Source organism: Passer domesticus, chromosome 2, assembly GCF_036417665.1.
Source record: "Passer domesticus isolate bPasDom1 chromosome 2, bPasDom1.hap1, whole genome shotgun sequence".
Lineage (NCBI taxonomy): Eukaryota > Metazoa > Chordata > Aves > Passeriformes > Passeridae > Passer > Passer domesticus.
Window position 1 is genome coordinate 41949878 of NC_087475.1, and position 26902 is coordinate 41976779.

The 26902-nt window shown below is 36.6% G+C and overlaps 1 protein-coding gene across 3 annotated transcripts in view; it reads left to right on the plus strand.

The window, feature by feature from the left end:
- DZIP1 (DAZ interacting zinc finger protein 1) overlaps positions 1-26902 on the plus strand; it is a 37279-nt gene that overhangs the window by 9257 nt on the left and 1120 nt on the right. Inside the window, exons 6-19 of one of the 3 annotated variants that reach the window (XM_064408435.1) lie at positions 701-825; positions 2946-3107; positions 3850-3987; positions 4989-5051; positions 6282-6422; positions 8703-8751; positions 10054-10113; positions 15899-15958; positions 18958-19103; positions 19393-19582; positions 22094-22223; positions 22402-22452; positions 23257-23459; positions 23803-23933. In XM_064408435.1, the coding sequence (XP_064264505.1) occupies positions 701-825; positions 2946-3107; positions 3850-3987; positions 4989-5051; positions 6282-6422; positions 8703-8751; positions 10054-10113; positions 15899-15958; positions 18958-19103; positions 19393-19582; positions 22094-22223; positions 22402-22452; positions 23257-23459; positions 23803-23933 (1649 nt within the window). Of the gene's footprint in view, positions 1-700; positions 826-2945; positions 3108-3849; positions 3988-4988; positions 5052-6281; positions 6423-8702; positions 8752-10053; positions 10114-15898; positions 15959-18957; positions 19104-19392; positions 19589-22093; positions 22224-22401; positions 22453-23256; positions 23460-23802; positions 23934-26902 lie in introns of all 3 variants that reach the window. The other 2 variants (XM_064408434.1, XM_064408436.1) reach the window with 2 other exon arrangements.

The window sequence follows — 26902 nt, forward strand, 5'->3', positions numbered from 1 at the left end:
GAATAAGCAGCTGAGGAAGTGTGAACATATTGGAAGAAGAAAGAAGCTCTTGTGCACCTTACACTTGATAAAAATGATAATGTAAGATGCTGCAGAAACAGTTGAAGTAATTGTTGTATAAAAGCCTGAAATGGCTCTCTGGGGAAAATATCCCATTCAGTTATTTTTGAAATTATATTCAGATTTACAGATGATGGGCAAGTAAATAATTGATAAATTGATGAAATGTTTCACAGTTGAAGATTGCTTTGATTTTTGCACATTTTAACATTTTTTGTTTGATATTCCCCCAATTCTTTCCACGTAAATAATTTGTTGTGTTCCAACTGGACTCCTTACAGGAGTTTTTTAGAATAAACTTAAACTAAGAAATTGAATAACTGAGGTTCACTTTGTCCTTCATACATCTTTTTATGAGCCTGTGTTGCTTAGATCCCTTTGAAATTAGGTTATAGAATACTTTTTCATATAAATATTTCATAAACTATTTCACATGTCAGTGGTACAAGTATTTGAGGGTAAGTTAGCAGTCCAGAGAATATATGTATTTAAAAGCATCTATGGTGAATCATGGTAGTGGGAGGGCAAATGGTCTACTTTGTGAAAATGTTACTGAAACACTAGAAATGTATTTGCAGTAAGTATTACAGTCCTAGAAATTGCAACAAACCTTTTTAAAATCTGTGTTTATTTCAAACAGAACAGAAGAAGAAAGGAAATATAGAAAAATTGCAGGATGAGATTGAAAAACTGAAGGAGCAGTTGCAGCTCACCAAGTCCAAGTTAGAGTTTGAGCAACAGGCTAATTTGGCCAGGTTGTCAAAGGTAAAACTTATTAAGTAATGTGAATGTCTCAAAAGAATTAGCACTTTGAACTGTGTTCACTCAGCCCACAAAAGTACTGGGTTTCACAAAGTGGAACACTTTCAAGATTCAGCTGGCCAAAGTCTGGGGGCACCTTGTCTAGTTTGTGCTGTTGTCAAGAAAGGCTGGACCAGATTATCCCAGAGGATAATCCACCCTGATAGTCTGTGATGGATGATTGTTTTCTTCCTTGTTTTCAGAGAAAACCCTGATCTTCTGTAAAACATGGAGTGTTGTTTTCCATGAACTCAGCTTCAGACATCTCTTTCTCCAGTCCTTTTGTTCCCCCTTTCTTGGAAGTGTTCAGCTTCCATTTTTAAAAGTCCTGAATGACCAAATCAAAAGCTGGAAGCTTTTCACTTAGGAGTACAGGCACTGTCAGAATAATGGGTCTTAGCCCTGTGTGGACATGTGGAAGGTATTTTACTCATTCATTTTGTTCCTAGCTTTTGAAAAATACATCTATAACATATTTCTCCTGCCCCCAAAGCATTGTTTTGTTCATGAAGTGTAACTTAGAGTATTCATAACAGTGCAATGTAGATTTTTGGTGCCTTAGGGGCCTCTTTTGAAGTCACTTGTCTTAGCTAAGACTCCTAAATGCAAGGGAACTTCCTGAAATGTCCTGAAGCTATAGTCTGCAGTGTTACACAACAAGAAGCTTTCAAAACTTCTGTTTTTCTGGGATGTCAGGGAAGATAGAAATGTGTGGTGTGACTGGTTACAGTTTGTCTGCCATGACTGACATCCATTGTCAATTTAGGAGTCACAATGTTACTATCTTTTGATTTAAAGAGCAGAAGATCTTGTCCTTAATTGAAGGATACAGATGATCCCATTCTTCCTAGTTGTACAATGATTGCATGTTAATAGTTAGAGAACAAATTCAGAGTGAATGCTGTGATGGAAAAATGTAGGTGTTTCCTAAAAGATATGTATGTCCTGGGAAGTGAAATGCAGGACTTTAAACAATTTGAGAACTACATAAAAATGCATCGTGATGTAGTGGAATGGTTGAAGTAATCTAATGGATGAAGTGGGGTAAATGTATAAGGGGATAAAATAGTTCTCATTTCATCTATGAAACAATGGGTTCTGAGCTGGGTGCTGTTACTGAAGGGCAAGATCTTAAGCTTGTGATACGTAGCCCTGGGGAAATGTTAAAAGCAGCTAGCAAAGAAAATCAAATATTACCAATTATTCTGAAAAATCACTGTGCAAACCACAACCTAAATATGTTGTGTGAGTCTAGTCCCTTCATCTCAAAAAGGATAGGATAGAGCTATAAAAGTTATGGAGATGGGCTACAAAGTCAGTATTTAGAATGACTGAGCATGCTGAGAGTTGTCAGTCTGAAAAAGAGACAAACACTTGATGAAGATGGAGGGTGAGATAATGATACCTGTGGAGTCATGAGATATACACAGTGAATAGTGATGAACCATTCTCTCTGTTCTCCAGTTCAGGGCTCAGAATCCATCAAATGTACCTAGCAGGAGCCAGATTCAAACAACTAAACCAAGAAAAGTTCTTGGCTCTTTATGCAGCTTATGGAGCTCATTGGCAAAAGATATTGCAGTTGCTAAAGCTGATGCAGCCACAGGGGATGACTGCAAAGTGTATGAGGAGAAATGTAGTGAAGTTTATGCAGTTAATGAAGTTCACAGGACTGTATCAGGCTCCAGAAGTCCTCTGAGCTAAAAACAGCTGGCAACTTAGACACTGTGAAGAAGAACATGCACATTTGCTGGCCCCAGTATTAGCCTTTCTTACTTACACACTTAAGGCCTTAGTGAGAACAGGATACTGAAGTCAGTGAATCTTTGATATGACTGAGTAAGGTTGTTTGTGTGTTTTTCAGTGAAAAATAACAAACTGCTTGAACTGTTTTGAAGCATACTTGTTTAGCTTGTTTAGCAAAATATATAGTTTGCTACCCTAGAATTCTTAAAAAAACCTAGTGTTATGTTTTTTGATGTCCCAGGATTTTCTAAATTTTGAAAGTGATTAATTCCACATGTAGTTTGGGAGCTTGAATTTCTATTGAACATGAGGAAAATAATTTTTTTTTTAAATTTTAGGAATGCGAGCAGCAAAAGTCAAAAGAAGAAGAATTTCTACAATCATTTCATAAATGGAAAGAAGAGGAAAGAGAGAAATTTGCTGATCAAATAGAAAAAGTGAAAGATATGTTTACGAAAGAGCTTAAGGACTTACATTCAAGAAACTCAACCTTAGAAAATGTACGCAATTTAAATTTTTGAACATTTTAAAGCATGAATCCCTTACAGTAGATGGCAGTGAATTTCACATATTTGCAATGTAATATAGTAATTGTAAAGCTTTTCCTACAGAACTCTTAAAAATAATGATTGAATGGTAGATATAATTATATTTTTGTGTACAGGTATTTTATTAATAAAACACACACATATATAATCTATATATATAAAATAATATAATATATATAATTAATATAATTTCAGGTTGCGGGGTTTTTTTATTTAAAGAAATGCTTTGTATGAATCAATGATCCCTTCAGCAGTTATGTCAGTTTTTTCCTGTACTCCTCAGCCTTTGAATGCCTGTTTATAGGTCAGTAGATATTGTTGCGGCTGCTGCATCTAGGAATCCTTATGTTAATATTTTCATAAGTGTTGTGGAAGGACACCAACCTCTGCATTACGGTCCTGACAGAATTAATTTTTTTTCAATACGTGCTTTGGCAATGCTCACTAGCAAGAGAATCATAAAAGTATGGCGGGGTCAGAAATCAAATCTGCATGGCATTACCAGAGCAGCTTATATTTTGTAGCTGCTAGGCCCTGTGTACTTTTACAAGTCATATTTATTTTAGATGTAGATATTATTGATGACGTGAAATTTGATAAATGCTGACCTCACATGAAATGGGAGAAGTATCTGATGCAATCTCTGCATAACTGTGTTTAAAGAAAATTTTGTATTCCTCCTCCCTCCTATTAGCAACTGTTAGAATTACAAAAGTCCAATATGCAACAAAAATCCAATTTAGGAACACTGAAAGACAGCCATGAGTTTACAGAGGAGAAACCTCATCATCTTCGGGATCATCCATATGTGGTTAAACTTCTAGAAAAACAGGTAACACTGTAACTTCATGTATTGCTTTTGACAGGTTACTTGCTTTCTTTTTATTTTTCTTAATCTCTGAGTAGAATATGAAATCCCTGAGTAAAATTTTCATTATTTTTAATGCCAAAAATAGCTGGTTTTAAAGATTTAATACTATTTAATACTATCAGTATAATGACAAACAAGGATTTATTTTCTTTATCTTTTATAAATTAAGTAATTCTTGCTTATTTGTTGATATTCTCTTATTCTTTATGATTAAGTATATCTGTCTTTGCCAAGTGTGGTGGCAGTTCAATTCCAGAAGGCTCTAATAAAGCATTTATGTTTACTCATCCACGAGGACTTGCAGAAAAATTGGAATATTCCACTTCCCAAAAGGAAAAAGAAAATTAGGAAACTTTCTGACAGGATTTTCCAGCCTTTTGTTTTCTTTCATGGTTTTTGGGATGTGAAGGCCTTTGTTTACTGCTGGTGTTTTACAGAAGTTTGATCACCTCTATGCAGAGATGTGCAAAACTTAGTTTTGCTTTATGTTTTGTTTTTTTTTTATTTCATCAAAGAAAATTGGCTTCACTGTAAAACTCATATGCTAATTCTGTCATTATTATGCAAAATACATTGTTAATGAGCACTCAAAATTACATTCTTTAGAGGGAAAACTCCCTATTCTTAATACTCTTTTTGTTAATACACAGAGATGTATCAAAATGCTTGTGTATTTCTCACTCACTTTGACTGCATATACAAATCAGAGAGAAAATACAGTTTCTGGAGTGATTGGTAAGATAACCACACTCAGATGTATAAATCAGCTGTTCTAGGCATTAAATACTGGGTTACTCAAATTTTATCAAATCTGTCATGTTTCTGGTAGTTATGCTTTATTTAGAAAAATGAAGCTGTATGTATCAAACTAAATGCTCATTTGCTCTTAACAAGAAACAAAGCTGCATGTATCAAACTGAATGTGTTGTTAACAAGAATTAACATGGATTTCCTCTATGCAGGAAAAAAAGTGGGTGTCTTGTATGCAAGCCAAGTGTCATGACCATGAGACAGAAACCTCCATGGTAAGTGGCACAGCAGACCACTTACACCTAAAGGAGACTTTTTTTTTTTTAACTTACTCTTTCAGTAGTTCTTGATATGCTCTAGTACGTCTGCCAGATATCAAGGGTGTGTCCTCTTAGCTGTATTTAGTGTCTGTGTTTCTGTTATGGTAGGATCCTGGTGTTTCAGTTAAGGCCAGGGTTGAAAATTAATTTATAATTTCAGAATCTGCCAGAAAACTGAAACTGTATCTGTCTTTTGAAGAGCTTACAGCTGGTTCTGTGAGCACTGTATTATACAGTATTTTCAATGTTATGTTCCTGAATAGTTGACATAAGACTTGCCAACATGTAGCTTTCATCCACCCTGTACCTGCTGCTACCATGGACCTATGGCATATGTCTCAGTCTTTTTTTTCTCCTTCCTATCACTTCTCTATTGCTTTTTCTGTTGTAGCTTTCTAATGCAGAATCTGTTCAGCTTTTCCAGGAGAAAACACCACGGGATTTTATTTTGCATCAGTTTATGTATTTTACTATACAAAGCCTTATTCCTCAGATTTCTTTTTACATCTGCATTTCTTTTTAATCTCTTTGCTGCTTTGTTTCTCTTGCTTCTTTTCCTTTCATTTTCTTTTCATCTGCGTGACCATGTAAGAACTGAGCAGATCATAGTGGTTTGACCAATGCTTCTCCTCCTCTGGCAAGAAAACATTGGGGATGAACCATGGAACAGTCCCCAAAAAGGATGTAGTTAAAGATACACCCACATACAGTGCAAGAATAGAATAAGGGAGAAGTAATGTAAGTATTACTTTTGGGATGGTGTACCTAAATAATGTTCCCTTTCTTCCACATTTGGAGGTAATATACTAGGTTTATTATACAAATTAATGTATCACCTTCTTAAAGTATCATTGCTGGACACTGTTTATAGTTAAAACATTTTTATAGATCTATACACTTTTTCCTGCTGTCTTATTTTTAGGTACTCTCAGCAATGTGTTTGTATGTGCTTTTCTTTATATTGAGATTTAGGTAGTCTTCCTTGTGTAATTCAAAAATGATCCAGACAACTGTTCTATGATATGTACAAGTCCTAGTGAAGTCACAAAAGACATCAGGTTTTTGCTGAGAAAAAAAAAATGTGAAAAGTATCTAAGCATGACACTTGCTTGTTTAGACTTTATAACATTAAAATATTTTGTATAGTTTTAATATGATGTTACTTTTCTTTTGATTGCTTTCTAGCTACGGTCAGAGGTTGAGAACACCAAAACATCAGCGAGGGAAGACCTGAACAGAAATAACATCTTTTACAGGAAGAGGATAGAAGAATTGGAGAAGAGGCTTCAGGAGCAGAATGATCTGATTATTAGTCAGAGGAAGCAGGTCTGTTCTGTGAAATGCTCTGTTTCAGAAAGCACAGGACACACAGGAACACAATGCTAGCATTTGGGTTTTGATGTTTCTCTGACTGCATATTCAATATTCGCAGTTTGTAATAGTATTGCTGGAGTGTTTTGGTTACACTTTGAAAATTGTATTGATAAATAAGAATAGATCTGGAAAAGAGACACAGGAATGTACCAGGAATTAAAACACATTTGATAAAGAAATGCTTAATAAACCAAAAATTTTTTGATGGTGAAAAGGATTTAATCGTAATGGAATCTAGTATTTGAAATCTGAAAATACATTACTTCTCACACTAAAGTATCATATTCATTACTGTGAGAATAATTATTTAAAATATTACCATGTGAAATGTAACAAGACCAAGTGTTAGATTCTCCACCTGAGATAGGGTAACCCTGGTTATATCCACGTATTGGGGAACAAGAGGCCGGAGAGAAGCCCTGCAGAAAGAGATCTGGGAGTTTGAGATGATGTCAAGGTGAATGTGAGTCAGCAGTGCCCTGGCAGCCATGAGGGCCAGCCATGTCTTGGGATGCATCAGGCACAGCATCATCAGCTGATTGAGGGAGGGGATTGTCCTGCTCTGCTCTGTGCTGGTGCTGCCTCACCTCAAGTCCTGTGTGCAGTTTCGGGTGCTTCTGTATAAGAAGGGCACCAGACTATTTCAGCACATCCAGAGGAGAGCAAGCAAGATGATCAAAGGTCTTGAGGGCATTTTAGGAGGAGCACCTGTTGTTACTTGGCTTGTTCAGCTTGGAGAAGAGAAGGCTGAGAGGTGATCTCATCACAGCCTCAAGGGGGGCAGAGGAGGAGGAGATTTTGATCTCTCTGGTGATCAGTGATAGGACACAAGGAAATGGAATGAAGCTGGGGAGGTTCAGATTGGGCATTAGGAAAGGGTTCTTCACCCTGAGGGTGGTTGGGCACTGGAACAGGCTCCCCAGGGAAATGATCATGGCACTAAGCCTGTCAGAGCTTTTGGAGTGTCTGGACAATGCTCTTAGGTTTAAGTTTTAGGTAGTCCAATGAGGGAATTTGACTTGATCCTTGTAGGTCCCATCCAGCGTGAGATAGTCTATGATTCTGTGTTTGGAAATGAATTAGTTTTGCCTAAAATAAGATTTTGTTGAAACATAACTGTGGATTTTTAGAGGTGATTGGTGGGGGAAGATCTGGGTAGTCTGGAGTTTAGACTATGGCATGATTATGTGGCCTATTCCTCTGTTAGATGGTGCATTCTTTGTAAATCTGATTTTACACATTTTGCTTGAGATTCATGTTAAACCTATACTTGAATGCTTAAAGAATGGAAAGACAAATAATAGCTTTTACATTTCACCATTTTTCACCACCTTCACAAATTTTATAGCTGGAGAAATGGAGGGCAAGCATAGATGAATTTCCTTCAATAAAGTGACCTTTGGAAAGATAACAGTATGACCACAGATTTATAATAGGTTCAGAGGAGTCCAGGTTTGGTGTTTGTGAAATAGAGTTGTGCAGATCTATATTCTCAGTCCCTGGAAAACAGAAGAGCTGAAAAATAGCTAACACTTTCACAGAATCCAAGCTTAATGGACAATGAATAGAGGCACTACTGGCTATAACCAAACTGATAAATAAAAGAGGATCAGGGTCCAGTATCTTGTGCCAGCTCCATCTGACAGTGGCTATGTGTTTGAATGAATCGTGTTCATCTCTTTGGGGAATTGGAGTGCAGAACATTGTTTTAGTGATATAGGATTCACAAGTTTCCTGTTTTCTTTAGATCACATTACAGACAGCATGTTTCCATTACTCTTTTAGTTCAGTGCTTGTCCTGGGGTGTCAAATAGATAAACCTGTAAAGCAGAGAGGAGAACTGTTCATGCATTTAAAATCAATGTGTAATTAAACACTCCAGTGTTGCCCTGTAGTAGAAGCCAGGCTTGCAAAATGTATGAATTGCTGAGGAGGAAAGTATTGAAACTCTTAAGTGCTGAAGTGGCCCCTAAGTCTGCTTTCATTTGACTTTATAACTTGCAATAACAGGATGTACAAAGCATGAGTGCACATTAAGACAACACAAAAACATTAATTAAACATGAACAAAATATATATTGGGCACAGAAGTAGTATTTTTCTCCCCAAACCATAACCAATAATTTCTCTTATGGAATAGTACTGAATCTAGGTATTTCATGCTAAATGTTCATTCACATATCACATTCAATATTGATGGTTTACATTTATATCTATTCTTTTCTCCTTTAGATAAGAGAATTGTCTGTGAAACCGGCTCCAAGTGTTAAAACATATGATGGTGAGTACAAACTGTAAGAAAAAACAGACTTCGTTTCTGATTTCTGCAGCCTGACTGAAACAAATGTAGACATCAACTTGACTAACAAAATACTGAAATAAAATCAGTACTGGAAATGTATTTGTTTTTCATGGTGTACCTACTTGTTTCCATGCCACAATTTACAAAGATCGTGCTTTGTAGCTGTAAAGACTCCTAATGTACAAAGTTGATTGCTTGAGTAGTGAAAAGATGTGAAATAGAACAACTGTATTTTCTATTATGTAAAAAACTTCTAAATTTGCTTTATGAAGTACAATTTTAATTGATTTTTTTTTGTGCTTGACTGTCCTTAGGCTGCAGAACTCACAAAAGGGCAAATACTGAAAGAAAAGACAAAACTGATTAATTTGTCAGTTAAGACACAGATGTTCAAAGAATGTTAAGAACTCTTATATTTTTGTCTATGCAATACTTTGACATCTGAAGTCTATCACAAATAGCTAAACCTGATAACAGTGTTTCAGGATATGCAAACACCCATATGGTTAATGCTGCAGTTGCAGTGACTTGAAGTAAGTTTGTTGCAATAGGTGATGACTGATGAATTAATTCTGATCCCAGTTTGGAAACCATTTTGCTGTATTAACAAGACACTGGCTTGAACTGAGTCAAAGAGCAGGGAGTAGGTTTAGGTTGAGGAAGGCCTAGTAAGAGCATGGCCATGTGGCTTTTCAGGTGCAGCTGGTCAGATTCATTCACACTGAAGCACAGACAAGTAAACGTCCATGGCACACAGGCAGATTTTCTCCTAGCCCCAAGCTGATCTGAGGGATGTAGGATTGAAGTGCTAATTCACTCCAAGGCTACACCCTATACATGATCTGTAGATGTATGAGTGTTTGTACTCATTGATGTCACTTGTGGATGCTGCAGATCCTCTCTGGGGAATACAAGCCCTGGTCAGGCTGGTCTTGACTAAGTAGCTTTGAGCCAAGACTTCTTCCCAGTGACACAAAGGCAGCATGCACTCATGGCCAAAAAAAAACGATCACATTCTAGTCCAGTGATGTTTTAGTTAGTAGTTTCTTTTCCTGATTCTAGAAGTGTTAAAATGCTAAGCATACATAGAGGTGTACTTTTATGTTGTGAAGGAACGGTTTTTACTTTGTAAATGTTTTGTTTATTTTTGGTCCATTAATGTAAAAAAATAACTGATTTGTAAATATGATTAAATATTGCTATATTTAAGAATCTCTATTTGTCTGCTACTGTTTACAATAGTAAAACTTTATTAATTTTTTTACTATTATGTTATTTTAGTGAACACTCCTGTAGAGCGTCTTCTAGAACCTAAACCAAGTCCATCAGTTCCCCCACCTGGTAAGTTTTTTTGATAGGTCCAGATCCAGTACTTTCAAATCTAACCCCTGCTCTTTTCAGATATGTTGCTTGTCAAATCATAGGTCTAAGAGTAGTTATATTGAAAGAACATAATTTCTATGTCAGAGTTGAGAACTTCTATGAAATAATTATAAGGATGCACTACTGAGAAGAATAAATGAAAAACAAATTAAAATAATCTGAGAACATTTGCTAAAATAGTTATATTATTGAATCACTTAGATTAAATTTATTGAGGAACAAATTTGTGTTTTCTAATGGAAAATATGCTTATACTGGATAGGTACATGCATCTGCTGGAATTTGTATCGGGAAATGTGGAGATGTTTGTTTGGAAGTCTTGAAATGCTGTATTTTCCATGTGACTTCAAATGGCAAGGAGTAAAAATACAGAAGAAATAATCAAAATAGACATTTATCCTGTCCTAGTTATTCCAGAGTATACCTGTGGTTACATATAGATCATTATTTAGGTATTTTAACTTGTGGCACTGTGGTATCCTTTAGAAGGGGAGGGGGGCAAGGGAGCTATATTTCCCTTGTTTTGTACTTTGTGAAAATAGTCTGGTTTTTTAATCAGTATGCAAATTAATTGAGAGTTTTGTTACTATGCCAATATTCTGTGATCAACTAATTCTTTATTTTCCTTTTAAGTGATGAAAAAGGAGCAAGCAAAATGTTTAAAAACAGTTGATTGATTTGAATTATAGTTGAATAATGCTTATTTTCTAATTATTTCTCTTAGTTTTTAAGCCTGCCACAGGGAGACTAAATGGAATTTGTCTGTGAAAAATGTAGATAATTTTTTCTTTTTCATCAAATACAAAAAGTTCTGAAAATGCCTCTGTGGAGAAAGGGCATTATGTATCAAGCTTTCGATAACTTGATGAGGAATGCAAAACTCATGTAGTGCTCATTTTCAACTGTGTGTTATGACAAGAATTAGTTAAAAAAGGAAAACTGATTGTATTATTGCTAATTATTCTGTGGCAACATTATTTGAATAATACAGAGATTTCTTTCTAAACTATGCAAGGTTTAGTAGTTCATTGCTGGTAGCTTCCTAAGTTAAACTATATGGATGAATATTGCGTAGACAACATAATAGTATATGAAGTATAGAGAATAAGGAATAGCATTTTGAACAATTAATTCTTTTTCATTTAAGCCAGCCTCATTACACCAAAACAGTAGTTCTGGTTCTGACTAAGAAGTCTCACAGCATGTAGTTTAGCAATTGCCCTGAATTTAAGATTTAAGTTTTATGAAGATTATTGCTGCTAAGGACTTACCCACCAAGTTTGTCAAGCATTACTTCCTTTGTGCATTTGCTTTCATTTGTACTGAGCACAGTTCCTGAGAAACAGTCCTGTGAACATTAATATTTTTTGCACTCTGACAATTCAAATCAGCTCATTCAGAACTTTCATAATTTCTTGCTGCTTCAAATATGAAGTTTGTTACATCTTGTGAAACTTCTCAAGATAGAAAAGGCTATTCCTGCCATTGATACACAAAAGATTCACCATCAGTTTATTATGAAACCTCAAAGAAGGTGTTCCTTTCAGATTCCTTTGCTGATTACTATTTTATTTATCTCTGCAGGTCTCTCTGTCTGTCCCCTTTCTTACCTTCTGGATTGTTTTTTAAACTTGCCTTACCTAATTTTCTGGAGGTTAGCAGAAGTTATGGTGTCTTTCCCGAAGTTTTCAGGACTCCTCAAGGGATTGACTTACTGAATTAAGACATCATGGCTGCATCTCATGCCTTTATGAAAAGGAAAGCACTTCCTGGTAACTTCTGTAGACAAATTTATTTAGCACAGATCATCTTATAACTGCCTGCATATAAAATATCTTCATTTTTTAAAAAATTAATTCTAGAAAAGATCTCTGATGTGAAGTATACTTTTCAAAGCCACTCGGATGCTTTTGCATTCTAGTATTAGTTCTGCACTTCTTAAATTTGTGTTATGAAAAGATACCCAAGTTGCAAATGTGAGCTATCCTAGGTGGAAAGTAGGAGAATGGCTATGTTAGTCTGGTGTTTATGTGTTAATATTCCTGACTTCTTGTAAAAGCTAGTAGAGCTCCTTGAATGCCATCCTGGCAGAACATTCTTCTGTCCTTTTCTGAGCTACCTGTAGGGTTTTGTGCGGATATAAATTAGGTCTTACTTTCAGAGATTACTTCAGTCTCACAAAAAAGGCAACAGAAGAATTACAATTTATTTTTTAAAATAATGTTTTAAAATTAGGTTTTGGTTTCTATATTACTCTAGAAATGTTGGAACTTGTTCAATATTAAGTCTTTGTTAGGTCAATAATATTAGGTGGAATTGAAGACAGTAGTTAAAAAGCAAAACTACCAATTAGATTGTTCACAAAAACTTGTGTCTCAGTCTACAAACATGGTGTGGACACCAAGGCCCTGCTATCTCTAGGGACATAGCTGAAGCATCTATGGAAAATATGGTTAAAGTACTTACTCTTTCTAGACAGTAAACAGAGAAAAGGGGCGCCTTCAGAGTTTGGTTCTGCTGAACTAAGATCTGAATGCTCTTTGAAGTTGCCTGTGTCCCTTTGATGACTGTAGAAGGAGTCTGAGGTGACTGGGCTCCTAACTTAGGGGCCTCAGGTAAGTGTAAAAAAAATTACACTTAGGAATACTGGTTTAAAATTAATATTTCTGCTGCTTATGTAAAGTATGTGGCTTTCTATTGATCAGTTAGGAGAAAAAATATACAGAGTACATTAATTGAAAAACAACAATCCAAATTACAGGTGTTACAGATTAGGTCTGGCAGCTATTTGTATGTGTAATTAGAGTATAAATTAAAGGAGCATGAAATAAGTGTAGCTATGACTTACACTTTTCATATTTTTCTAGGTTGTTACATTGCAAGTGCAAAGTGCTTACTGTAGATGACACTACACCATAGATAATTGTATTGCTTCTGTTCAGGCTAAAAGTTTTTTAGCATTTCATATTTCAACATAAATAGATGGGATTTCTTCTTTAAATGTGGGTCAGAAGACTACTTCTCCAATAGTACTGCCAAAATATTTTTAACTTGTAGATAAGAACAGACAAATACTATATGATAGGCATGAAATATACACAGCCTGCATCCTTCATTATTGTTAAATATATTTTCCTGTTCCACCTGCGTATAAATTGTCTTCAAATACTCTTTAAAACAGGTATTTAATTGTTTCTTAAAGTATGCTGGGCATATAATTTTTCAGCCGTATAATTATCCACTAAGAAATTAAGGTAACCTGTACTTTTGATACATCTCATCTGTGTCTCCACACATACTAGCTGGCAGAAGAGATACTCTGGAAGATATGGGATGATAGAAACACCTCTGCTGGCCTTAATGATGGCTAGAATTAATATTTGATGATCAGATGGCCAGAAGAAGCACATCTCTGGTAAACATAAGGAGAGGACTCCTTAAGGGGGGGGTCATCTCCACACCTGTCTGTAAACCAGAGTAATGGTTTTTCTTAAATATTATTCCATTGTGATGTTTAATAGATAACTCTTAGAATATGTGTACAGTGAAGAGAAAGAAAAGGCTTGTTTACGTAAGGGCAGTTGGTGTTTTGAGATGTCTCACTCCCTCCTGCCTTAGCACTTGATCTCTTCTGTTAACACGCAGTGAACAGTATTACACATAACAGTAATGCATTTTGGGTCTGCTCTCACAACTGTTCTTAGGAATTCCTGGTTTTTCATTTCCTCTGTTTCTGGTACGCTGAGGAAGAGAAGCATATACCTTTATGCCTGATCAGCAGACCATTTTCAGGTCTGAGTTCTGGGGAACTGGGATTTTCCTATTGCATTAAGTCACTTGGCAAGGGCTTGTGCAGAGTTGAGTCAGCCCCTTTAAGCAGAGAGCATTTGAGTAAAGTGCAGGTAAAACAAGCATAGATTAAATCCAAATACACAGCAACTGTCTTACTGATTGGTAAGTCCAGCCAAGAAACTCAGAGGCCTCAGTGCCCATGCAGCTTAATTAAATCTTCCTAGAACATTTCATCTGTGCTTCAGGCTCTGTCCTTCTAAACAGGCTTTTGGGAATGATTCCAAACTGTGTCTGAACATGTTTTGGAGGATCTTAGTTGGTGAAGGGCAGCAGTGTGCCAGGAGCAGTAGTGTAGAGGATCATGATCCAGTGTCCAGGAATGCTCTGGCCACTGGTAAATTTTACAGCCTTAGAGATTGAAAGATCAGAAGCTCATTTATCTCTCAGAGTTTTGCTTTTAAATGTTTCCCTAAGATATCTTGGTATTTACATCTTGTTAATGACTTGTGATGGTACAAGAAGTATTTTTTTAAAACTTCTTATTTAGTGCAAGTTCAGTGGGAGCAAATCTTAAGTCTAGTAATTGGCTTGGAAAAGCAGGTGAGAAGCTGAATATTACCACCACAGGCATGGAGAGACCACCTCCCATACCCAAGCATTTATGGCATCAGATTTAATCCGCTTTACTTGGGGAGTATTGGAGATGCGGCAGTGACGCTTAGCCCCAAATGCTCATTTCACTGAGATTACCTGTCACAGTGCATCCATGTTTGTACCTGGTGTACAAGAAATGCCAAAGAACATCTTCATGCAGCATCACTCCTCCCCTTCTACCCACAGAGCATAACAACCATTTAGAGTGCAGAGGTTTTTTTGTGAAGGATGGGAAAATGCATGTAGGCCCAAAATATTGACCAATAAATCGTTTTCTCTTATAATGCCTGTAGTTGAATGCTGAAAGTACAGTTCGCATACCTGTTTTTATTGTAAACCCTACAAGACACTCAAGCTCTAGTTTTTCTTGATAGCAATTAATTTGTAGAAGGTGAATGTTAACATTTTAAAAACCTGAATTGATCTACATATAATAATTTTCAAGCGTGTCTTAAAAGTTTATAAAGTTGTAAATAAGCTGTAGTCCGACTTTATTTTTTGTGAAGCAAATTGTACCTGATAGCCTATAGAATGATAAATTCAGTGTATTTAGGAAGCTGTTTGCAGCACAGACATTTCAATAATTCTTTAAAACACATGATAATACTGAATCTTACTCAATTGAAGTGCTTGAAGATTTTTTTTAAATTGGTTTGTTGGGAATTATCTCATATATATATATATACATATATACACACATATGTTAAATCTCTGTCTTGCACATATGGACTCAGTACTTAATAACTCTCTGGAATAGTAAGTTCATATATTTTTCCATATATTTTTGCTGTTTACTTTGTCCATTTCACTTGTCTTTTTTAAACTTTTAGTATAAAATTGGACATAAACAATATTTTTAAATGCATCTTTAAAAATTTCTTCTTATGAGAAATGAACATCAATATTGATTTATGTAATCCTGGGTGGCCCTGTCATTGTAGATGTCTAAAACTACTCTACCTGACCTACCTGGTGCCATTCCAGAAGTTGTGTGGTGTATCTGTCAACCTTGCACTGATGGCTTAAAACTCTGATATATCTGGGATGACACCATACCCCTGTGTTTGGACAGCAGAATCACTCCTGAAGTGACTATTGTATTAGGGTCTCGTCTACAAAAATGTACCCCCAAGGCAGTGAAGAGTCATCTTGCAGTGGGTTTGTGATGGTTAAGCAGGTTGTCAGCAATCAAGAAAGTTGATATCAGTGTGGTGGGTTTTTTTCTGACTTTCCCTCTCTGGACCTTGACCTTTTTCTGTCCTTTTTGTCTGGTGTTCCTATTCTTCCTCATTGTTAGAGCAGGCACCCTTGGTGCATATGCTGGAGCCCATAGAGGAGCTTTCAGAAGAGGAAAAAGGTAATGATTAATTCAGCTCAAAATATGCTGGCATGTGTTTCTTGAAAAGAAAAAATATTACTTGATACCTGCAGTATTTTTCATTGTATTTCATTATATTTATGTGATTTGGGTGGGAATATTGCTTGTGTCAGTCTCGTTTGCTATTGCTTATAAATACTATGATTTCCTTATCTAAGTTCAATGTTTTTATGAAAATCTGACTAATTTCTTTAAAGCAGTCACATTCCATACGTCTAAAGGGACTTGAACTAAGCAGAGCAAAAATGATGGGGAAAAGCCCCTGACTAGGAGATTTTTGTTGCTGACACTATTGCAACATGAGCTCACCCCATTTTTAAACTCTGCATAAGAGGATAAAGAGTTCAGGTGGAAGGAAGTTGATGGTGGAGGTTGGAGTTGTCAGCTTTCATGAATGCATCACAGATACTTTTACAAGTAACCTGACTTGCACCTACCCATAATGAGCCACAGCTCCTGCCGGGGTTGTGCAATTCAGAATAAAGTTGCATAGCCCAGCATCGGCAGCTGTTGTGCCTCTTCTGAGGACATCTTGGAGAAGGCCACATTTATAATGACAGAACAGAAAGCACTGGTTCATCCTGCATGGAGTTCTTCTCCTGAGGGCAGCTAATAGTACCTTTGGTGAAACACCAAATAAAAATCTCTTCTGTGTGTGAAAATCAAAATCAGTCTTGAACCCTACAGCCAGTGAGTTTAAATTTCTAAGGAATGATGCTGTTTTGAAAACAAAATCATTGTTTGAATACGTCTGTGTGTTGGGAGGTTTCCCCAGGGAAAATCCAGTGACTGAACAATCTGAAATAAAGACTGTTTGCATTTTTGCCGTTCCTTCTGCTGTTTCTCTTGCTTGCCATCTTCTCTCTTGATGGATTGTCTTTGTTTCTTCTTCTGTGCCTAAAGGCATGGCCTGAAGTGCAGAAGAGAAAAACAAAGAATGCAGTCTGAAAAGATAGACCAAGATTTTTTTGGTTTTGATGACAGTCATTTGTAAGGGAGAGTGTGAAAATTCTTGACTCCGAACATAATTTTCTAGGATTATGTAGGAGCTGAGACAGTGGACGAGTTGTAAGGTCCCTTGTCTCAAAAGTTAAATCTAGTATTTGGGAATAAATAAGCAAACAGTTCCTTAAATAATTGCTCTGGCAAAGAGGATTTGGCTTGAGTTAATTAGCAAGAATTAGTATCGTCATTAATTAGGATAATGCTGGATAGTCTTGTTACCCTTATTAGTATTTAGTAATTAGGAATTTTAAAATTAGTTTAAATGTATCTATTTTATTGTAAGGATTAACATTGGAAAGAGATAGGATTTTCAGAAGGCACCGGGAGCCTTCCATTTTAAAATGTCTCATATATGGCTTTCTGGGAGGGTTTTGTACTGCATAATGCCATCGTGTCCTGAATGGGGATAGTCAGATAGCCCTGTGTTTCCTCAGGACCAATTGTTTGACTCTTCTAGGACTCAGTTCTCCAGATAAATCAGTTTAATGTCATCTCTGTCAGGGACTGAGTTGTCCACACAGTTCCCAAAACCAGGTGAGATTTCAGCCTGATTGTGTCCTCTTCAACACAGATCTAATAGTATGGCAGATGGACTCTCAGTTTTCATTACCTATAGTTCTTCCCAGGACCCCATGGGAAGGCGGTTTCTCAAAACTGCCTAATATGGCATTTGTGCATCTTGAGGCTTTTTGTCTCCTCTTTAGGGTGCTTGTCTTTCCCTTAAAGAAAAATGAAAAGTAAATGGAACTGCTTTCTAATAAGCTGTCATTGTTTACAAGTAGAAAAAGTGGCACGTTTGTTTAAAAATATAATACTTGAAAGTCACAATATGGAATTATGCCTTCATTCCTGTCCTTGTCTATTGCGTGGCAGATGACTTTGCTGCCCTGTAAGGCATACTGGGAAGAGACAAACCCCTGCCCAAGATTTTCCTGTTACTTCAGGGGAGTTGGGAGTGTGGTTTACAGCATGCTTTCCTGGAATGTTTTAAACCCTTTGCCAGATTTGCTGACCACTTCCAGAGAGAAGCAGCCATCGTGGTTCCACAGGTTATCGCTTCATTTACTTTAAGTGGCATTCAGTAAAATTTTGTCTTGCCAGTGACAGTTTACAGACAGGTTCTAAATGGATGTGTTTTGCTTCTTTACTTTCCTGTAATGACCCAACAATACTTTGGCCTAATTTAAATGTCAGTCTTCATTTTAGATGGAAGAATCTGTCTAGATGGTTCTTTATTGCTTGCATAGGAGTTTTTTATTGACATAAGTGCCATTGTTGACACTTAAAGCAAGGGGAAAAGATATGAACTTCTTTGTCTGCTTTTAAGTATTTATGATGTCACAGACTTGCATAGAAGAAAACACGACACTGAACTTTGTCCTTGAAAGATTTTTGAAGATGGCTATTATCCATCATGTATTTTCTGTGAAACAGTCTGCCCCAAACAAGGTTTTGTCTTTACCAAGACTTATGAAAGTGTTACAACTTTGCAAAGATTTCAGTAGGTGATTTTATCAGAGAACATCATTTTGCTCCAAGATTTTCTTAAGAAAAAGTTTGTAGTATTCTTGTTCTGATTCCTGCTAGAATTCAGCTTTTCTTTGAAATACCACATTTAGAGAACTTAAGTATCAGAAGATAGTCTTTCTTTATCAGAAGTTTTCAAGTACAATGATAAAAGTAAAGATCTTTGTTGCCAAATATTCAGCGCAGTATCTTTACAGCGATTCTGTAATGAGCAGTAAGGTACTTGTGATGGTGAGTACAAGGTGCTGAGGTACAGATTCCAAGTGAACTGGCTTTTGTGAGCTAGCCCAGTATTTTGAAAATTACACAATTCCATGTAGATAAAAAGTGCACCAATATGTTTATGCTGTTTCTAAAGAATGCATGCTTCAGTGCAGTTTTTAATTGTCTCATATTATGTGGATTTTAAAAATATCTCTTAACAGCATTTTTCCTTCTTATTTTAGAAACTGAGAAAATTGATTTAAAACCAGACAGAAGTAAGCACTATTTAATAAATGCTCTGAAGTCTGATCCTTCTTTAACTAAAGAATTGCGAGTTGTTTTGGAGCAAGCTCTGGAGGAGAAGCTGGAATCCTTGGGAATTAAAGCAGTAAGATATTGAATTATTTAAAATAAGGGTAATGTTTGTATCACTTTTCTTGTGTTCTCTTTCACTCCTGTACTATAGTTCTCAACCTATAAAATCCAAAGCTAAATTTCCATGTTTTAAATAACTGTAATTCCTTAACCAGTAATCTTTGAGGGGATGGCCATCAAATTACAGCTGTGGCGGATATGGTTACACTTGTGAGCAATGTTACCAACTTCTGTGATTTTTCTACAAGCTTTGTGATGCCTGAAGTTTAAAAGAGAGTTTACAATACGATTTGTTTCCTTAGGGTGTTCGTGGAATATCAAGTGATCGCTTAAATAAAATTTTGCGAGCCATTGAATATGCCAGAGAACGCAAAGGGAGACAAGAGCCCGCCATTCACGGAATTCGAGAGCGCCTTGAACGTCAAGTTGGCCTTCGGGTTGAAGAGAAATCATTATCCTCTAGCAGAGCTGATTCCTGTGCTCAGCTTCCTGGTGAAGGTTACAGTGGATTTTGGGGCTTATTTCATTATTTCATTGTCTTACATTCTAAAACTACTGTTTAAAGTTTTATTTGATGACATTTCTATATAGCTGCTTTCCTGCTTTTCCATATCAATATTCTATATAGTTATGGATAACTAAACTGTTTTATTTAAAGGGTTCTTGACATGGTGTTTAACAGCAAATATCTTAGCTCTGGCAAGATACACAGTGTTGTGTTGGAAGTGTAGCACTTTGGCAGCAAATTAACCCCCTTGCTTTCCAGCTGGTCCTTACAGATCTGAAGGGCTGAGTATGGCTGCGCTTAATTTCTGATTTTAACCAACTCAGCACTGTGAGTCTGGTCATGTTCCCAGGTGCATCAGTAGTGTGGGTCACAGTGTCTGAGTCTGGTCTCGTTTTGTGATCCCAGATTCACCAACAGTGACACCTTAGCCTCAGTCCCTCTTCCCTGGCTGAATGCAGTGATAAGGGTCATCCAGCCTCTGCTTGGATGCCTCAGCATGCCATCATGGCCACATAATCCCTTAGCTACACATCTCATGGCATATCTCATGGAAGTCCCTTGAACATATATCTCATTGCCGTAGGCCTTGTTCCTACATTATCCACTCTGACTACAGTCACACCTTCAGTTTGGTGCCCCTATCACACCTGTTTAATGGATTTTTGGGGAGTCTCTATAGAGCAATTGCTCATACCTCTCCCCTTCATCCTTCATTATATCACACCCAGACCATATATGTTTCTGACTGATTATTATCCAGATTTTTATGTACATGTCTATGATAAAAGCAAAACATATTGCAGTCAGGATTAACATAGCAACAACATGATGAAGTAGTTTATTGAAAATTCTTCTAGCTGTGAGTGACCATCTGAAGGGGGAGTCTGACCACTGATGCTGTCCAGCTTCTTACTGTATTCTTAACAAGGTCCATGTAAAGTTGATTGGATGCTACCAGGACTGAAATCCCCTGTCAAATTCAATGGCATTGGGGTTACCTTTCTAATTTCAGTGGGCAAAGTGCCCTCGTCTCCTTCCCTTATAATTGCTGTAAATTGAGGCAATTTCACAGTAAAATTCACAGGCAATTTCACAAGTGAGAAGTGTGTGTGGTACAGAATGTACTCTAGTTACCATATTGATTAGCTTCCATAGATAGAAGTAGTGAGGGTCTCCACCCTGCAGGTCAAGTTTGTTAATGTGTGAACCAAATTTGGTTCATGATGGCAATAGTTGCTTCTACAACAAGGATAAGCAGTCCTCAGATTATTAACTTCATCTTCAGTGAAGTTGTGGTGGCATCATTCTCAGTATCATTCCTAGAAAAGGAAAGCAATACAGCTTTCATTGGGGTTTGTCCAGACAGGTTATCCCTTAGTGGCTCAGCTTGTTTAACTGCTTGGACTAATGATTAAAATCCCTTTTCCAGCTCAGAATATCTCTGTTCTGTCTCTTTAAATGCAATTGGGCTGAATGTCTCTGGTCCATCAGGGCTAGTGTGAAACAGGCTGCAGTGCCATGTTCTCTACAGAATCCCATTCTGCTGTAATAGGGTCACTGGGTGGGGTGTGGGACCAAGCTCTGGAACTGCTCCATGTGTTGCTCAGCCCACTCCCATGAGTTTTCCTTTTTGAGAAAACTGTACAAGGGATGGGCAGTAATAGAGAAACCAGGGATGTTTGCACCAATATCCTAAAGTTCCCATTGACTGTTGTAATTCTAATCTAGACAGATTCTACCTGTGCTCTATTTTCCCAAGGTATCAAAAGCAGCTCCATTAATCTATCAGGCTCTGAGGAACTTAACCTTTCCTTTGTGCCCTTGACACTTGGATGTAGGAATGTCTAAACCTAGGGCTATTAACCCATTCTTCCCCTTTTCTGCTGCACACACAACCTCCACGGGGCCTTCTCCCCCTGGTATTGTATCACTGTATTGCAAAAGTGTATCCACAGGCCCCACACCGGGTGCATGAACAGCCTGTTAACCGTAGGTCTGGTCACATTCCAAAGAGCCAGTCTATCAAAGTATGTGGTTCATTTGGCTTGCCAGAAATATATATACACACATATAACACATGCATGTATGTATACATACATACATGTATATGTACATACATTTGTGTGTATATATGTATTTATAAACATTAACTTCAGGGTAGCTGTTTATAGCACTAACAATACAATTGCAATCACAAGCTTAATTTCCTGGGTCAAAACACTTGGCATAGCCAAGGATTCAATTCTGAAAGGTGCTTGATCTCTGAGGACCAGCTGTAAAGCAAGGGGGTTTATTTTCTTCCAAATTGCTACAGCTTTTAACCCAAACCATGGTAACTCTGAACTGATTGGTAGAAAAGAATTGCATTTTTTCTTTTTTTTTTTTTTTTTTTGTGAAACTATAATCTGCAGCAGAGACATCTTTAATTGTAGAAATTAAATGTGAAAGATACCGAACATTGATTGTATGAATGACGTGGAAAACTTTTCTTGTAGAAAAACACAGGTTCAACCCATTGGTAATTTCCTCGCTTGCCACACCTCAAAAACCATCCAAGTGGTCTCCATCAGCTGTCCGCCCACCTGGACAAAGAGCAGTCATCCCTGACTATAGTTCTACACCAAAGTAAGAGATGCCATTCTAAAAATACTCATACCTCAGATAACAGTCCTGTGGGTTTGGGTTTTTGTGGCTGATGTGAACATTTCTTCAATTGTAAGAATTGAGGAAAGAATTCACAAAACTTCCATATAAGCTTTATGTTTTCTATCAGTCTTGAAATAACTTGTCTCATTATTTTTAGACCCAGGAAGATTATTGGAAGTGGGGCTTCCAGAAAGACATCTAGCATCACGTATGTTTTGTTCCCTTGCCTTTTTGAAGATGACATTTTTGTTGACATGTTTGCTGCACAAAAACTATTATTAAGCTAAATTCATAACATTGTCTGGGCTGCATACTTCATTTTTTGGTTTAAAGTGTTACTCCATTTGAGTGTGTTATTATAATCCCTGAAAGATAGTATGTTTTCCTTTCAGCATATGTATTCTTTGTTGTGGTTGAGAAAGAGATATTCAGTATGATCAATAACTTCCTTTAGTTTCTCTCCTAGATGCTTTTTCTGACTGTGTTAATTTAGAGACTTTGGAGACCTAATTTTTTTAGTTTATTGATATTTTCATACTGCAGCCAAAATGAAATACAATATTCCATGTTCTGTTCACATCAGGTACATTACTTTGACACTTCCTGCACTGAAAAATTCCCACATCTGACTGTTGTCACAAGAGACTTTCTGTGGCACAGATTCCTTGACCCTGAAATTTGCTCTACCTGCTGATCCATGAAAGCCCATCTGTGTTTGCCTGGCAAGACTTGTTTTATATTGGTCTCTTGTTTTGTAAAGATGGTTGCATAAATGGAAATAGTTGTGTGTGTAAGAGAGCATTTTGGGATAACTTTCTGAATTCAATTAGCAGTGTGATTTCTTTTAATTTTTTTTCTTTTAAATAGTTAAAATTTAGGGGAGATTCTGTCATTTTGCACTAAGAAAAATGCACATTATTGGAAAGGAAAATACAAGGAAGCTTAAACATGTATGCATTGATGCATGCACTGAAACCCAGTAAGTACTCATGTTGTGTGTGGTTTTCCTTAGAACACCACCATTCAGTTCAGAGGAAGAAGCTGATGAAGATGATATGAAACAGTCTTATGTAACACCAGAGGCATTGCAAAAGCAGTCAAAACCATCAAGCAGCATAGTCCATGCTTTTCAGAAGCCTATTGGCAAAAGCAGTGGGGATGGGATGGAGGAAAACGGACCTCAAGAAACTGGAACACCTGCCAAAACTTCTAAAGGTTTTTCACTGCATTTGTATATGGATGTTGTAGCAGCTGTGCATGATTTTGCATTTCATGGTAATATTTCTGTGTTAGAAAACATAGTGAAGGCAGACTACCTAGTCTTGAGTGTGTGTATATATAGGTAAACACTTTATGTTTTTGCTAATGTGTTTCTGTTAATGTATTACTTAGAGATGTGTGTCATGCTTTTCTATATAAATGCATGAAAAGACACAATCTTTGTCTCAGAGAGACATCTTTTACTTGTTTTTACTTTGGGGAAGATTTCTAGAAGGTTTACAGTAAAGTCCCTCTTTGCAAATGGAAACTGTCAATTTAATTTTTTTCTGAATTTTAGGAACAGTAATTCAAAAACTGACCAAACAAGTTGGAGAGAGTCTTTCTAACCATGGAAGTAAGAACAAACCAGCTGGAGGAATTAATGTTGCACAGGCATTTATTAAGAAAGAAGGAGTGAAAGAACCGAAGGTATCACTTTTAATATGCAGCATTATTACATTCAATAATTGAACTAGATGTATGTTAATTTATTTTTTTTCATGCTGAAATCATCTTAATGCAAAAAAGAACTTAATTCTCCAAGACAGCTTTGGAATTAGAGCTAAAGTAGTATTTTTGAGTACACCTGCACTGGTGTATAGAAAAGTTCTAGCAAGGGACCAATGGCAAGTTATTTCATCCACACTGCTTATTTAGCTTATACCTTGATGAGTTTGGATCACTGCAGCTCAAAATTTGGGCATGGCATCATTCTTATCTTCTATTCCAGCAGCATAGAGAGTCCTCCTTTACTTGTTTTCCTAGTGTCTTGTTTTGATGGAGGAAAAAAGGAATTTGCTTATCTAATATTTAAAAACATTATTTCTGGACTTTTATCTAATATGGGTCTCTTAAATACATTTTAATGAGCTTCATCAATCCACAATCATATACTGCTTTCAGACTACATCAGATCTGTTGCTGTCCATTGACTGTGTTCACCAGCAGAATACTAACACAATGGATTCTTTATGCCTCGGGCTCCTAAGGTCCTGGTCTTCTCCTCAGTTTAGAGTTCTGTAATTGGGAAACCATTTTGCTGCAATTTGGGGTCTTTTCCTGAACAGTTTTTAAAAGGAACAAAAGTTACTCCAAATGAGACATCAACAGCAGATAGTGATTTTATTTCAGTTTGAGTAGTTGTTACTAGATTGAAATAGAAAGACAGCTACTAGTTGTATCATTCAATACAATATTGTTTCACTAAATTAGCCAATAATAATTACTGAGAATCCTGTTATCCGTAATAAAACTGATACCATAGGGCTTCCTGATTGTGAGTTAAATCTGAAACTCATCACTCCCCCCAGAAGCAGTGACGCTTTATTTCATTTTCTAGAGAGGAGTGATTGTCCTAATCAACTTTGGCCATGAGGGTAGCATAATCACGTTTATCCTGTGTCCTTGTAATTGCCACTGATGGCACCTAAGTTGTCCATTGACTGTGGGAGCTGCAAATTGTACCAGATTCAAAGTTGTCAACATAGACATGATTATTACAGTGCAATTTTCTGTCTAGCATTACTTCCAAATTCTTTGTAATTCTTTGTTCTTCTGGACAGAAAATTAAACTATAATGAGAAGACAGTAGGTTTCGATTAGATATTAGGAAGAAATTCTTTACTGTGAGGGTGGTGAGGCACTGGAACAGGTTACCTAAAGGAACTGTGGATGCCCCATCCCTGGAGTGTTCAAGGTCAAGTTGGAGGGGGCTTTGAGCAGCCTGATCTAGAGGAAGGTGTTTCTGGATATCACGGGGGAATTTGACTGCGTGATCTTTGAGGTCTCTTCCTCCCAGGCATTACCATCATCTTATGAAAAATATTGTTGCCACGATTAATTTAGAATACATTGTGTCCCTGATGTATCCTGTATGGACAGGATAAGTTCAGGATACGCTTATGAAACCAGGGTAGGCACTGCTACTTTTTTTTCTGCAATCTTTACAGAAGATTTTTCTGCAATCTTTACCATCTTGTATGCTTTGGTAATTATATGCATATATTTATGCCCATATTTATATGTTTAATGTAGACATCTTTATATAAGTCTTTGAGTTAATAAAACTGTTTAGCATTTTTGATTGGTGCTATGTATTTACACTCAATCAAAACTGAATTCTGTCTGAAGTTGACATGTTTATCTCTATTTTTTACTTTAACAATCATTTGGGACTTCTTGAATGTTCAAGGAAACTCTTCCTCCAGCATTTCTCAATATATGTGACTGACTTTCCCATTACCACACCCTCCAAATGCAGATAATTTGAAACAGTGCAATAATGAATTCTGGTATGTTAATAATACAGCACACTGAAGAGATCCATCAGTTTTTGAAAAACAGTCTGCAATGTTAAAATGAAGTTATGTTGCAAGATAAGCATTACTGCAGTCTCTTACCCACTTTTGAGACACACAACATGTTCATATTTGTTGATTTTTCTCTAGTGTATACATACCCTACATTGCTTTCTAATAGCATCTGACCCTTCCTTCTGTGCAATGGAAGCACCATCTAGATCCTTACTGTAATACTGGAGACACCAATGAAATAAGGTTTTAGCTTTGGGAAAAAATATTGTTTGCTTTCCACAGTTAAGCTCTCTAAAAATAGCTTAAATCCATCAAACCATATTTGACTGAAAAATAGGGAAATTCTGTAGCTCTTCTTGCTAAAGCTGAATGAAGATATTTAGTTCTCAGGCAGATGAGGTAAGAGGGACCATGGACTCATTGCCTTCAGGTTAATCTGTTTGAACTGACTCTCATTTTGTGAACTTAGTATACAAATCCACCAGTTAATTAAAATGTGTTTGTACATGCTGACACTGAGTCTTGAGGGGAATGCATATTTAAAATTTGAGCACCATGTGGTTTTTTAAATGTTCATTATTTAATTTTCTCTTTAAATAAATTAGTTTTAAATTGGAAAGACCTTTACTGCAATATTTTTGCCTAGTTTGACTACAGAATCCTTGTAAACTGCCACCTTGCATGTCATATCTTTATTTTCATGTAAGTAACCTACATTTTAATGCTTAAAGGACTTTCATCTCATTGGAATATCCCAGAAAAGATAATCCGTTTTTAAGGCTGCCATATGATACCTGAAAACAGACATTTAGGCCAGATACAGAACTGGAAGAACTTTAAATGTTTGCAGTTCCTGACTTTTAAAAAAAACAAACAAACCTCTTTTAGTTTTGGAACAATAGCAGTGAATTAATATCATTTAGGTAATTGAATTAATGTGGATTTTGAACTGTGATGATAGATGTCATAAAGGCCATGTGCCAGTGCATTCTTCTTTAGCAGTTTCACATTGTTGAGTTTAGGAAAGAACTCAGCACAGCTTGAACAGAAAAAGGAAAAATGCCTGTTTTTTCTTGTCCCTGTTAG